Here is a 15699-nt window from a genome sequence, read left to right as displayed (position 1 = left end):
CTTAACAACGCTCCCGGCAATAAGCGGCCACTAAAACACTAATTATACAACGACAACCACCTTTAGTGGAACCCCAGCTGTTTGTGTGAGAAGAGCACGGCGTGTAAGCAGGAGACAGCCGCGCCAACAGCTTCTGTATTTCCAGATAAAAGTCAAACTATTCTCAAATTAATTTTGAAATGTTGGAGAAAAAACCCCTGCAAAAGCCTGAGTTGCATAAGCATAAGGTTATGGTTGTAATACTGAAATAAATGCAGTTTATTTGTAATGGATCTGCACTCAAAAAGGGAGAAAAGGAAGAGGTTTTAAATACTATTTTTAATCCCTGGCTCTGAAAGATTCATTACTTAAGTGCCTACTTCTCTCGCGAGTTAGTTCTGCTGCATTTCTCTCACATATCATCACAATTATGTTTTATAATCTAATTTAAGACTTTTCTAAAACCTCTTACACATCCTGAAAAAATATTCTGATATGTGGGTTTCGTCTTAGGTAAAATCCTGTTTTTCTTTCTTGTTTTTAGTTTTAAAATGCTCCACAGGAACTTTCAGCCTTAAGACTGACATTAATACATTTCAACTGTTTGCGTCTTTCAAGGAAAAGCCAGACGACTAGCATTATTATCCCAGAATTATGAGCCAGCCAGTGTTGGCATCTGGAGGAATGATGAAATACTAAATTCAAGTTGTAGTAGTTTATCTTATGGATACAAAAACAGTCTTGTGAACACATTGAACATAGATTCAGATCAGCAAAGAGATCTTTTTTAAATTTATCTTTAATTGCAAATTTAATTGAATAATCTGGACCTATGTATTTTATGTCACTCAGTTTACATGTAAAATATTTCTTTACTGGCATTTGTACTGGCATAACATGCAGTTTGACTATTAACACTAATGTGTACGCAGTATTAGTCACAGACAGTAAATGCCTCTTCGTGCTGCCTACTTACCGCCTGGTCATACTCAGTGTTTTTCAAGTAAGGTACGTCCTGTTTCTTGCATTTCATTCGTCTGAGTGTGACTCACTCATACAGCGTTTAACCTCTGTTGATCAGACAGGATCTCACTTGTGCATAAATGTCTGTTGGTGTCTGTTTATGCGTTGATATTACAGTCGTGTTTGTACCTTAAGAAGCTCCCCGAGGCAGGAAGGAAACATGAAAAAGTTTTACTCATCAAAGTTATCTTTCCCAGCAAACCTTCTGGCTCCGCTTTTCATGCCGTATCTATAAGCAGAATCTTTTTCTCTATGTATCTCCTCTCAACAGCTCCCTTGCTAATGCTGTTAATTTTTTTTTTATTTTAATCTTTCTTTCTTAAAAACAAATTACCACATGCCCACTAGGGAGATTCCTAATTCTTAAAAACATTTAATGTGTTGAATCTATGATGAGCCTTCACTGGATGATCTCACTCACAGACACACAGACAGACACACACACACACACACACACACACACACACACACACACACCATATATGTATCCATATTTATAGGGAAAGGAAATCTAGAAATCTAGAGTTCTTCCAAAGCCATAAAAAGGCCGTAAAAGGGGATGAGATTATTTTGAAGTGTGCCCAGTGGATTAGTCAGCAGCTGATGGATGTTATTTGCTCAGAAAATAAGAATGATTTCCAATGACGGTTTCAGTTTTAATTTTCTTGCTGTCTGAATTTTTCACTGCAGCGTGAGAGTGTTGGTGATGAGATTCCAGGATGGATAGGGTCGTAGCTGGGCAAATCTTCCCAAGCAGTTCGAGACAAAGACATCTAAGGATTCAATATGCAGAGGTGAAGATGTATGGGGGGCACATTTTCAACAATGAGAATGAAACGCTTCCAGCTGAAATGAATTGTGGGTAATTCATTCTCATCTACACGTCGTTTAAGCAACCCGAACAATATAACAAACAACAAATGATGGAAATATGAATTTATTTCTCCATTAAATTAAGGAAGACTGACCTCTTGGCCTCTCCTGAGACTAATTTATTTATCGTGTTTTCTTATACAAATGAAAAACTGAAACCTTACACATTACAAACCCTTGTTTCAGAGATTTATTTCATTTTCACCCATATATTCCACAACAAATGCATTCATTCGAACGGCATGCAAATATTCACAATGCGGGGTGGAAAAAGTGATGAAATTTGAGGTTACAACTTCACAGAAAGCTCCCTCTGGGAAGAAATTCAAATTGACCTATCAGTAAGTCCTGCCCCTCCGTAGTTAATGAACTCAGTAAACAGATTTAAGTTCAGGATCTTCCAGTGTTTTTCTTTTCTTTTTCAGTTTTTCATTTTACATTTTCAGCCACAGAAGAATTCAAAGTTACACAAATATGCTACACGAAAAATTGGTTGTAAGTTGTGAGGAGTATTAATTGAGGTATTCTTTTGATACAGATTAGGGGAAATTACCCTGTGCTTCCTCAAAAAACTGGGTTAGCAAAGAGTAATTATGCAATATGAACGCATCTCCAAGTATCATAAATCTTTGAAAGTCTCCATGTATGCTTTGATTTGCTCTGCTCTGCGTAGATTACTAATGAGCAAATAACACAGTACAATAAACTATGAGGTAATCAAACAGACTATTTTCCTGGTTAAAAAGTCTGGCAATAATTCCCTGTTGGCTGCTTGAGAAAATTCAGAAATAAACACTCTCCCATGATTATGGGAGCTAAACAACATTTTTTGGGGAATTACTCTATATTTCTTGTTAGGTCTTGTTCAAATCAGGTATATTTTTATGAATCCACACAGTCCCATATTCTCCTCTCCCCAATTAAGTCCTCCAGCTCTTCCAGGTGTATACTGAGGTGTTCCCAAGCCAACTGAGAGATATGATCTCTGCAGGGCTCATCCTGACCAGACACCCAAACCTCCTCTTGATGCAGAGGGACAGTGAATCTCTACAGCCCCGTTTTCACTGAGCAGTACAGCTTAGTTTGGGTTGGCACAGTACAGTTTGGATGGTAAGCAAGCATTTCCCCTGCCAGGTATGTAACAGCCCAGCCCAGTACGACAGCTTCTCCAGGCCATAAATTTAAAGAAGAAGACCACAGCGAGGGACATTCAGTCTTTCTACTTGGCAAGAAGACGATGAGTTTTGTCAGAATTTGCGACCTTGTGTTTATCTCCGTGTAACATTGAAGAGAGGATCAACAGCCAGCAGTGACTCCAGCTCCGCCTTAAGGATATCTGGTAGCCTTACAGAAGGGTATCAAAAACCAGTAGGGTATGATTATTTTGGTACAGGCCACATCTTTTGATGATGGAAACAAATAATTGCATACTGTATCAAACTGTGCTGACCTGTTTGGTGGAAACAGGCTATAATGGAGAGCCCAGCCACCCTGCAGAGGAAAGTCATTCCGGCCTCTTCTTTTGGTCTTCAATCAGTTTGTGACCATAGGTGAGGGTATGAACGTAGATCAACCTGTGAGCAGAGAGCCCTGCCTCGTGGCTCAGCTTTCTTTCCACCACCCTTACAGAGACTGCATTACTGCAGATACATCCCCAATCCACACCATGCAAACTGTACGAACCCTCTTTACACATAACTAAAATGTATTTCTCCTGTATTTCATATCTCATTTTAATTACTGGGCAGAGTGGTGGAGCACGGTTGTCAATCATTTTGTGCTATTTTCTGTAGATTTCTTTCAACCAGAGCTGAAAAGCTAGCACCTGACAAGGTATGTAAAGGAACTGGAGCTGTGCATCAATCATCCTTTTGGTAGAGTAAAATCAGCTCTCCCAAACCGCATAAGACACAACCTCCTCGGAGGGCCGCACCACGTGTGAGCAGAAACCTAATCAAGAGACCCAGAAGAAAGTGGAAGAGGAAAAGAAGTGCAAAAAGAATGAAATACAAGAATGCAGGAAGCAAATAAGATGAATGAAGAGGAAAACACAGAATTGGATGTTGAAAGGAAAGAAGAAACTACATGAGGCAATCACACACCTTGACAAGGAAAATAAAAAATTCAACAAGGAGAAAGAAGAAACAGAATGAACTTTTGAAAAAGCTGGATGGGCGGCATGGGCCAGTAAAGGAAGAAAAAAACTTCAGTCTGAAAGATCTGAAAGAGGAGAAGAAAGAATGTGAGGAGGCAAGGGATGAGATGAAGAAGATGAGTAAGAAACCTGCTTGTGGAGAGGAAGGATTTTGAGGAGTGTCAGAAATAGTTTGAAGAAGAAAAGAGAAAAAGGGCAAGAAGAAAAGGAAGGAATGAAGAAAAATGAAGAGGAACATTTGAGGAGCAGAAGACTCAATCAGAAGCAAAAGAGAATGAACTGCAAAATGCTTGAGCTCAGTGTGGGGTTGGCAGAGGGAGAGAAAGGCCCTGGACTAATACTTAGGTAGGAGCACTGGGTGATCAAATGGGAGAAAAATAAGGGGATTAAAAAAAGAACTAACTTCAGGAATTGAAGCAAAACTTAACAAAAAGGCCAGAAAATTACATAAAAGAGAAAAGAAGGTAAGTAAGAGAAAGCAAATGAAAAAGAAGAGAAAAAGAAGCAAAACTGAGAAAGGAAACAAGCCAAAAACAGACACAACGTAAAAGAGGATAGACAGGAACAGTAGACGGGGTTATGGAGTGGCTTTTTGTTTTGCAGCTCCTCTTAAATCTTTCTCCGCCTCCCCTCCATTTCTCTTTCCCCTGACAAGAGCATAATGTGTAATCAACGGATTTAAAATAGAACCCAAAGGTGTCATCCAAACACCTGCAGAAAACTCTTCAACTTGTCAACTTGTGAGCTCACATGGACAGTCTCGGCACAGCGACCTGTCAGTCTGTATCCTCAGCAAACACGGCCCCGCACATCAGAGAAAACAACTCTTCATTTCCCCGTGATTGAAAACCTCATCTGATATCTTTGCAAAAGCTTTAATCATTCATGTTTGGAGCAGCAACTGATATATTTTTCTATGACGTGACAAACTCAGAATGCATATTTATTTTTGCTTAACTTCAAGGTTTTGAAACAAATTAATGCAACGTCTCATTTTGATACCTGTGAGACGTGTGATATGATTAAGTTACTCTTTACATATTCAGGATTTGCACCTAAGATTTATAAATATGCACATTCTATGAAATATGCCCGAGGCAAGAAAAAGTCAATTACATAAATGTTTAATATGAGTCGCTTACGTCCACAAACATAACATTTCAATTTCAAGATGCAGAAGCTGTTGGAGTTTCCATATTTATCTCTTTTTGGTTCTCCCTTTTCATGACAGTCAAAATTTTAACTTATTACTTGCAAACATATCTATTTTTTTTGGATCTCGATGCAATCAATATAGTGACTACAGGTGAGTACCAAACATTTATAGCTCTCCTTAATCCAGCCTCCAGCTGAATCTGAACATCTTTTATCCTAGAGCCCTGAAAATTTAGCTTAGCTGAAACCTCTCTCCATCCTCGACAACTACTGACTACGGCTTAGCCGTATTGATCTCCATTACACTGTTGAACTGCACAAAACCCAATAACACAAATACACACATGCCAACAGGGCATCATTTATACCCACAAGTGTATGCCTGTCTTTAGAGCAGCACGCACACGCGCAGATTTCTCTATGCACGGACGAGTAGATGCCGTCACAATCACACGACAGCCTGCACACTGGTCGATGGATGTTGCTATACTTAGGTTAGAGTGGAAGTAGATTAAATTTGGAAAAGGACAAGCTGTTTCCTCACAGCTCAGGACAGAAAAGCAAACCATCAAGCTAACACCGACTGTGTCGGCGCGTGGGAGTGAGTCTTTTGTGTGCTGGATGACAGTCCTTTGAATCCTCGACTGTAGGAGCTTAAAGAAAGTGGAGCTTTAGTCTTACCTGAGGACAAACTAAAAGCCTGAAAGTGTGTGAGTGTAGTGGGCTCAGTACCTGGATGGTGATGGTTCTGTTATCACGGGTCATGTCAATGCTATGTGGCTGTCCGTTGGCAAGGTTACGCTGATCCACCTCTATTACAAATGGCTCCTTCAGACCGCCCAGGCTATAGCGCACCTGCAGGGAACCTGAGGATTAACAAGACAGAGCTTTTAAACTTGCTTATCATGTTTTTTTTCTAGATGTACATGTAACCGTATTGATTCAGACTGTTCTATCAAGTAAATGCAGATTGCTTGTTCAGGTAGGTACAAATCTCACCATTCTGTCTTAACACCACGGCCAGATAGTCCTGCGTCTTGGAGCTCAAATACATCAGAATAGCAGGAGCGCTGAATGTCCTGAAGCTGAAAGCTACTACCTCCTTAGTTAGATTCACTTCATGTGACATCAGCTGATGTGTTAAGGCTTTTGTGTCTTTACTGGCTCCTGCAAGTGCTTCAGGCAGGAAGTTGTACTTCACCAGTGTTCCTGCCTCAAAGAAACCCCCGACATCTGGGTGAGATGATAGAAGAAAATAGAAAAAAGAAATCACTACATACGTATAAGGCAAAAGCGCACAAAAACAAAACAACAAAATAACCCATCAATTTAAAATAGTGTGTGTCTAAAAAAAGAAAAGTCAGTAAAGAAAAAAGTAAAAAAAAGAAAAAAGGCACCTCCTATCATAACCAAACCACAGGGAGCCACTTGATGACTCACACAAGCACACACAACCGGGTAAATATAATTTATAGCCAGAGGGAAATAAACACACATAAACATGACTGTGTTCAGAAAGTGGGCTTGAACCGCTGTGCTCCTGCATCTGCAACCAAACAGTACACAATTTGCCAGTACATTAACAAACCTAATGGCATATTTCAGTCATTCCAAAGACTTATTGATTTTCACAATCAAATCTTGAGAAGAAGCAACCTTATTTTTTCCAAAACCTATCTCAGTAATGGTCCTTGTTTATACGTGTTTGTGTTCATGCACAATGTCTGCACTGAAAAGGAGATGGGGGAGTTAAGCACATGGGATTAAAGAGAAAAGCTGCACAGAAAGCAGAGAGAAAAGGGTTTTTTGTGTGTAAATACCGTGGAATATGCCGCCACATGTTTGCCTTATCCCTCATGGACACATATTTGCAAGAGAACGTGCTTATATTACATTTCTTAAAACTTCACCTAACTCCTCATGTCAGAACCAGATTGATCAGTAATTAATGTTAAAGTCCTTACATTTAATTGAAAGCTTATTGAAAGAAGCTGGAAAAGTTCTGGGACTGCTAAAGACACCGGATTCATTTTTCCATCTCTGCAGGCTATAAGACGTCAAGAGAGACTCATTCTAAAGAATGTTTTGCATCTACCATGCAAGGATTAAAAAAGATAAAACCAAAATGCCATTTTCACAGCATTCCTTTGAATGTGCCGTTACTGTTCACTGTCAACCGTAATTTAATGTATTTAACGATTTACAGCTCCTACACCTTCGTTATGAGGAGATGGTCGAATAAGCATGAGATTTGATTCATGCAACATGACTTCACTCTAAACCTGTAAACACCAGCCTGTATATCTTCTGCCAGTATCTGCAATCTGTCACTGATTGCTGGAGAGCTTGGGCCAAATGCTAGTTATCTCACTTCCGAGTTGAAGCCGATGCAGAAGTAAGATTCGTTGCAGTTCCCCAACTGGCCACTAGAGGCTGGCTGCAAAGGTGAGTCAATCTCCATTGACTCCCATGTTAAAATGTCCAACCTAAGAGCAGAAATAAATATATTTACAACTATTTTGGTTTGAATCGTTTGATTTCAAACACATGACAAAGCTGATGGGGGTGAATTTTTGGTACCATGCCAGGAATATTTACATTACACATTACATTTGTTTCCAATATGATTGATTGACAGTTGGCTCAGCCAATGGCTAGCTGTTATCACTTCCTTGTCTGTAATTGTCATGCTACTCTGCTTAGCGAAGTAACCACCCAATCAAAGCCAACTTTGATTGACATGTGTGAGTGTTTCTGGTAGCTTCTCAAGCAACATGGATGCGCCCTGTAGGAAGAAACACGGTCTTCAAAACAACTCTTCACAAAGCAACGGGTCACGTGACCTAATGCTTCGTTGATTGTTTTATACAGTCTGTGACTTGAGCAAATTATAAAGGTGAGATACGATGCGTTTTGTCTTTTTTTCAACATGAATCTAAGATTACAGCTATGGGGCTTAGTATATGCGTAACAAGTCTCTGCCTCTGACCTGCTGGGAGAAATAAAGAGCCTCCCGCCAGGTTTTCAGAGCTACCAGAGTGAATGTGAAAAGCATCCCTTTAAAATAGGGCTTGTATTTTATCTCGGTTTGCAGAAGGGTTATCACAGGTAACACAGATGTTTGTGCATGTGTGTTCATTTATGGATGCACATATGCAAACTGAAGCCATGTGGCCCTAAAAGGCAGAAAAAAACAAAAGAATGAGAGCGTATAATAATCTCGCTGCAGGATCCCCTGAGCAGTGTGTAAATATGGATACAATGGAAATGCACTATGCAATTATGATTGACTTCATGCATTTTTCACTTGCTGGGAGGATGGGGAAAGAAAAAAAGAAAAGAGAGAAGGTGAGCAATGTGAAAATAGGGAAGGCGAACGAGCAAAACTGAAATTCAGAGGATGAAAAGTAAAATATGAAGATATAAAAAGGGTGTTTAAAGGAAGCAAAGAGAGTGATAAGAAATGAAGAGACAGAGAGGTGAAAGACATTGAAATGGGCGGTGTGAGAAGAAAGGGGGAAACATGGAAATGAAAGGCAGAACTGAAATGGAGAGTCACATGCCATGCACAAAAACAAACAGACACAAGGGTGTGCTCTCTCCCTTTCACTGAGTATCTCTCTGACATGCACACAGACAGCTACCCTCCACACACACACACACACACACACACACACACACACACACACACACACACACACACACACACACACACACACACACACACACACACACACACACACACACACACACACACACACACACACACACACACACACTCTCCTACAGACAGGAGGCTAATCTTTATACTTCAATCCTGAAATACCTGATTGGTTATGACACAATTCAAAGGAGGTCTTTTCATGTCTTACACTAGCATATCAACACACGCTGTCAGCCTCTTAGGCGTGTGAAAACGCACACGCACATCCGTACCCGCACCAAGATACACACTCTGCTGTTCTGTCATCTTGTCACCCCCTGCCAAGAGCACAGGGGAGGAAAAAAACACCATTCAACTTTGGGAAACAAATTAATTCACGTGTCGCAGATCAGCTCTCTGACTGGGAGCAGGCAAAGCCGGCAGCGCCGCTGACAGCAGCGATGCTCTTTTCCCCGGAGTATTTTATGAAAACTTGTTCTAGGAAGTAGAACTTTAATAGAGTATATAATGAATCCCCATGAAACAAACATGATGTTTTAGCAATGTGGAAGAGTGTAGAAGCAGAGTTGTGGTGACATTTCCTGTCTGTGATCTTGCAATAAAAAAAAAATTAAACTCTCATATATTGAAGTCACATTTTTTTTTTTTTTTTAGTTTGATCTCTCAGCTCCGCCTTTGCACAACATCAGCATTCAGTGAGTGCACCCTCAGGTCAGAGAGAATTGGTGGGTAAGCACAGTATCACTCAATCGATGCCTTTTATCATAAGCCAAAGCACTTTCGACACCGACGGCTCCAAACTGAATGGGAAGTGAAGACAATCATAAAGCACAGCTACATAAATAAATAAACACATACCAGCGAGTGAGGCTCATTGAAACACAACATCAGTAATCCTCGTGCTATTTGATCTTAGTTTTGTGAACTAAACAGGGAGAGCAAATGAAAAGGTGCTTTCATGGACAGGTCTGTAAAAGTCTAAGCTTTCTAAAAGTTCACGTAGTGGCTTTGTGAATCATCCCAAAATGAGGAGGGAGAAGCTGCCTTTAAAGATGAGATAAAACCCTGCAAAGGTAGTAAAAATTGCTTCAAACCCATACAGGGGAAAAAAAAGTGGTCTTGATATTAAAGGTTTTCAAGAAGATGAGCTGCACGATGCACTTTAAGAGTCATTCACCATGTCCCATGACCTTCAATTACAGACTGAAACGGGTTTTTCTGAAAATGCCTCTCACCTCTTGTGCAGAATGGGCCGTCGTAGGCGGTGGCGGAGCAGTCGCATAGATAGCCATTATACTTTTCTACGCACTTTCCTCCATTCCGGCAGTACATCCCAAAACTGGTGCAGTGGCCCTGGCAACCAGGCTTGACCCCAGGAGTTACCTTGGCCCTCTCCTCCAGGTCCAGGGTGATGCCGTTCATTCGTAGGGCTCTGATACATCCCAGAAACCCCCTCTGCCCCCCCGCAGCACCTGAGGGGGAAGATGGAGGATACAAGCACATGCGGCATTGGGAGAAATTAAGACAAAGGAATAAATGGAAGAGGACAAATAGAAGTGAGGGTTAGAGAAGCCATTCTGACTGCAAAAGACTTTGTTTTAATCTGTTTTTAGAAACGTTAATATCCCAACGCCTGGAGGAAGCACTGATGTCATGCTAATCGCTCAGAGAGCGTACTTGAAACAACCTTCAACTTATTTGATTCCTTGAGTAATTAGAACCGCCTAATGAACACCGTTTCTTAATGAACATCTCACAAGCATAGACATGCTCAGCTACATGCTACGGACAAGCACATTTAAAAACACACCACACACCGTGCACCTGATTTGAATGAGTCAATATAAGCATTAATGGTTAGCCTTGGGGTGTCGATAGCCATTTTTGTGAAGTGCTTCCATCGTCATTCTGGCCTTGCATCATTACAGTCTAACTACCCATTAACTTGGACACGGTTGGGATGTTAAATAGATGAATGTGCACCTCAGTGACTAGAGCAATAAACACACTCGTAAACATACACCTACAGGTATAGATTTAAATGAACCCGAGAACATCCACAGACAGTGCATGGATGCTGCGTATTCTCATGGGAGATGTCATTATCTCGTGCCACGGGGCCTTTTTGGTTATCAAAATCTTCAGATTTCATTTTTTTTAAATTACAGAGAAGTGTCTTTCTAAGAAGCCACGTAAGGAAACTTCTCTCATCCGTATTCTCGCGTGGAGAGGAAGCAGGAGGACTTTACGATGCAGGTACAACATAAATATAATACGATTACTTCTACATGAACTTTGATTCTCTCCAGCCAATACGTTATTCATAAATTAGGATGCAGGTGGTTTTTCACCTGCTTTCTCTTCTTCCAAGTCCCACACAGAATTAGACTCTTAGTAGACCTCTTAATTAATCTATTTTGTACCACTGATTGACTGGAGGTTTCTGCCACCTGTTTACCCAGGGCTTAATCAGTCTCTGATTAAACGGACAGCATGCTCTGGAGCCTGCAGAGACCGAGGCAGGCACGTACGCACAGACACATAATGATGCACAGGTGCATACAACTCATGTGCAACTCGGAAAACTTGAGTAGCAGCGTCTGAAGTCAGCACTGGCTTAACACAGGTGCATATCATTTAAAAAAAAATTAAACATTGTCTTATTATTGATAACATCAGTCATTAAAAGTGACATAATAAGCAAAATGTTTAAAACAGTCATTTCTATGTTCAAAAAAGGTGTTGGACATTTATTGCAACATAATCAGGTGCAGATTAACTCTACAATTTGATGCGCAATTATGATTTTTAAAGCGTGTGGTTTCAGTAGATCAAGCTCTTAATAGGTTGATATGGATTTCAGAGGGAAAAAAAAATAATCAAGCCTCCAGATATGCAAGATTCCCCGGCGTGCCAACAGGAAACTCCTGCAGGTGTTGTTGCTCTTGCTGTCTATAGAGAACAATGGAGCGATGAACATACAGGTATAGTCAAGCCTTTTGGAAAAGGTACCCTGGACTAATAAATGAAGCATTTTTGACTATAATAACTCATGATGAACAGCTAGTTTTCAGGATTAGAAACTCATATCAACACAGTGGTTGCAATATTATGGTCTCGAGTTGCATCATTACCTCAGAGACTTATCAGCCTCATTGCTTGAGCTATAAATTGTGCTTTACATCAAAGAAGCTTGAAAACAGAATAAGGGAATCTGTTTAAAAATATAAACTGATCTAAATGAGAATTGTTTAATTGCATAATGACCTTTGTCTTATTGAAAAATCTAAGAAATGTCTCAGACAGGAAATGGAGGGTCGATTGACATGTTGTGTTTAAAACAAGGAGTATGTGCAACAAAGTTCCCTAAAAATTGAAGTGTTTGCCAATTCTGGTGGTCAGTTTTTTTCAATAAATATTTACTTTTTAACCTAGTAATATAACATTTATTACATTTGATAGAATGATTAACTAAAAAACATACTTTTAACTGACTGCTTTGCTGAAAAAAGATCCACTCTTATATTTTGTTGGACCTGCTTTAGCTTTCATCTAAGTATTCACTGTGGTGTTGTTTCAATAAGCCTATGCAATATTTCAACATTTACTTCTATCCAGAGTTGCATTAATTTTTTGAGAAGATCTTGTATTGATGATGGGAGAGTTGGCTCCTGGTGAAAGGTTTTCACCAGCACATCTTAAATAATCTCAAAGAGACTGATGCCTGCGCTCTGTGGAGGCCACTCCATGAGTGTGAAGATGCTCTTTGAACCAGTCTTTAATTATTTGAGCCCTTTGGCCTCGTCACCTTGGAAGATCCATGGGCCATTAGGGAAGAAGAACAGCCACCTTAAAATATTTTTTATATATGTTTCTTCCTCTAAGATGATGGTTTACCTCTATCCTTCCAGGTTTTAAAACACTTTAAAACACAGGTCTTAGCCCAAGATTAGTATGTGTAAAACATTTCTTTTGTTTTGTTTGCTTAATAAGGAGCAGTTATTTCACCCTAATAGAGGAACATTTTCCACCTTTTGTCATTCCGTAAACAAGTTATTTAAAAAGCCACATACCTACCTTTTCATTGTGACTGGAAATTAATTTGGTGAAAATAGTGGCAGACATGCAAATGAAAATGATAAAGGTTGTATTCTGAGGCAGGTCCAAGTTTTATTTATAGAAATATACTATTGTTATGTGTAGATTTACTGCAAGTTCTGACCACAAAGCTTACATTGTGCTTAAATCCAACTGCATTTCTCAAAATACCTGCATAAATAGCTTATACTGCACTGTTTAAATGTTACCTACTGTCTTGGCAGGTGAGCGAAGCCGGTTTCCCTGTGACAGGTGTCGCACACATGCAGTCAAGAACAAGCAAGAGGTGGATCCGAAAAGACGGCGGCATGGAAAAACAAAAGGCGATGTGCAAAAGAGAGACAAAATAATCACAAGAGAACAAAGCAAAAACATGCAAACTTGGAAAATAAAGTTAACAGGATCAAGACGAAAATCAAGAGAACAGATGGTGGTGTAGGATTAATAAAACGCTGCATGATTTATAGTTATGTGCAAGTATGAAGTGAATTGGAAAGCTAAAAGTTAACAGTGTGAAGTAAATGACGACAGGCGGATGGTATAACATTTACTTTCAAGGCAATTAGAGCAAATGAGCCACTGTGCAGTAAACATTGAAGCAATCAAATGCTTGACAGGGAGCATATTGATTGAGAGAGAGAGGAGATGATACGCAGAAAAATATGAGAACAAGGTAAGTCAAATAACTCTTTTTCTGACTTGTATTTTTTTTCTTGCTTGTAACCTCTAAACAGTCACTTCAATGAAAATCAGAGACAACTGGGAAGTGGTACAAAGTGTTTCATCACAAGGTAGAATCAATTGAATCTCGACAAAAATCTTGTTGCCTGCGGGGCTCGCTGTGCTCTTTACAAACATCTTGATCAAACACAAAGAGATCTGTATCTAGGGGCCAAACCTGGAACCCTTTCTGTGTATTATTCGTTACTTTCTCTTCAAGGTAATCCTCATTTCAGGATTAGATATAGATGAGAAAGCAGATATGAGAAGGTGCTTTCACCTTGGTTACAATCCTTACAATCCTCTCCCCGCTGGTTCCAGCGTTTAGAGGTGCGCCGGAAACACGGACCTGACACAGGCCACACGCGTCGGAGAGGTGCTGAAGCTGCATCTGGGAGCTGTTATGTTTGTGATTTCACAGACACTGGTCACACGAAGACAAAACCTCTCTCGCCCTTTTCCATTTCATTAACTACAAATATACGGAGAATTGAAGTGGTGCAAGATAAAGCTGAAGACGTTCAAATCAGCAAAAGCAATGAGTCGGTGGGATTTTATTACAAACGGGGATAAGAAGGTTTAAGGCTATCAGGTTGGGATGCTTGATTGAAATTTGCAACAATCTCCTTTGGGCGGAACTTTTTCCATGACATAGTAGGAAGTCTGTGATCCACCTCAGCACTTTTTCTTCTATCCGCAAATCCCTAAAACTATTTTAGCCCCGGAGTTTGGGCTGTAGAGCACTGACAACTCAGCACAAAAGGGAAAAGGAAACAGAAGTGAAATCATGAGTCGCTGCAGAGATAGTCCGCTATTTAAACCCCTGACGAGCTGGAGGCATTGTGAGAAAACCATTAGGAACAAACCCCACTTTCTATTTTTTAACAAGATTAAGTCATAACTTGGTTTGTTGGATAACTCATACATCATCAAGGAGTAATATTAATCCAAAGAAACATAAATCCAGATTCTAGTATTAGAGGAATCAAAGACATGACCGCCATAATTAAAGTCAGTTCTTAATTTAGTAAAACTCTCATCACTTATATGTATGAGTTTCCAACTGTGTGTGTGTGTGTGTGTGTGCACATACGTGCAAATCATTCATAGTATCTCATTTGTGCATATGAGTGTGTCCTGGATTAATATAATTAAAAGTGACATTGCTGAAGCTGGACAGAAGCCTCTTAAACGCCATGATTTCTATTAACTTGTGAAACAATCAGACATTCCAGCAGTGCTCGTCTGTATCTAAAGGCAGCACTACTGGAAATAAAGTCAATACAAAAAGTTTTAATTAACAGTTGAATCCAATTATGCTTACAAGGTGGGTTATTCGCTTCCACACATAAGCACGAGTAATTACGGTTTGTTTGTCTCTGTGAGTGTCCGTCCTTCACAAAGCTGATATTAAATGTCCAAATTGCAATCAAATGTGTGTATCTGAGTCAGCCAGCCCAACACTTTAGGGTTGTTAATTGTTTGGATTATGTGAGTGTGTGAGTGTGTGTGTGTCTTACCTACGTAGAGCTGGCTGAACAGCTCTAGCCGCGTGTGTCCCTGTGGGGGGGCCAGTCGAGATGCCCGGTAAGTCTGATCCAGCTGGAGGACTGCTTCTTTCACGTTGCGCTCGGCCATCACGCGATGCCATTGGTCGTCATTGAGGGGTGTAGCTGAATGCACCGTTAACTCCACGGGTCCGTTGCCAACGTCAAAGGAGAAGGAGACTACCTTAGGGGCTGCGGGAAGAGAGAAAGACAACTTAGCTGCAGAAGAAGTCTGACACATATTAACAAATCAGCTTTTTATTACCCCAAACTCCCTCTTCCCACATGGTTCACTCTGCAGGCAGACACGCATTGAGGCTCTTCTCTAATGGCTCATTTGGTTTAAGGCCATATATTTGGCTTGTATAGATTTCAATTTTGTAATACATGACCACTCACAGCTTTGGACAGAACTAATCCCACAGCCCATCGATGGGTGTCAGGACCTGTTGGTTTTGCATGAAAGGATCTTCTGTTGCAGATTT

At 40.2% G+C, this 15699-nt stretch overlaps 1 protein-coding gene across 2 annotated transcripts in view; it reads right to left on the bottom strand.

Annotated features, from left to right (window-relative positions):
- The window catches only part of cntnap2a (contactin associated protein 2a), a 412736-nt gene that overhangs the window by 22355 nt on the left and 374682 nt on the right, over nucleotides 1-15699 (bottom strand). The window contains exons 19-23 of one of the 2 annotated variants that reach the window (XM_061713895.1): nucleotides 15188-15406; nucleotides 13161-13190; nucleotides 10085-10321; nucleotides 6185-6418; nucleotides 5918-6051 (exon numbers count right to left, since the gene is read on the bottom strand). In XM_061713895.1, the coding sequence (XP_061569879.1) occupies nucleotides 5918-6051; nucleotides 6185-6418; nucleotides 10085-10321; nucleotides 13161-13190; nucleotides 15188-15406 (854 nt within the window). The remainder of the gene's footprint in view (nucleotides 1-5917; nucleotides 6052-6184; nucleotides 6419-10084; nucleotides 10322-13160; nucleotides 13191-15187; nucleotides 15407-15699) is intronic. The other variant, XM_061713896.1, reaches the window with a different exon arrangement.

The sequence above is a fragment of the Cololabis saira genome, chromosome 22 (genome assembly GCF_033807715.1).
Source record: "Cololabis saira isolate AMF1-May2022 chromosome 22, fColSai1.1, whole genome shotgun sequence".
In the NCBI taxonomy this organism is placed as follows: Eukaryota; Metazoa; Chordata; class Actinopteri; order Beloniformes; family Belonidae; genus Cololabis; species Cololabis saira.
This window is presented reverse-complemented; position numbering and strand designations above follow the sequence as displayed.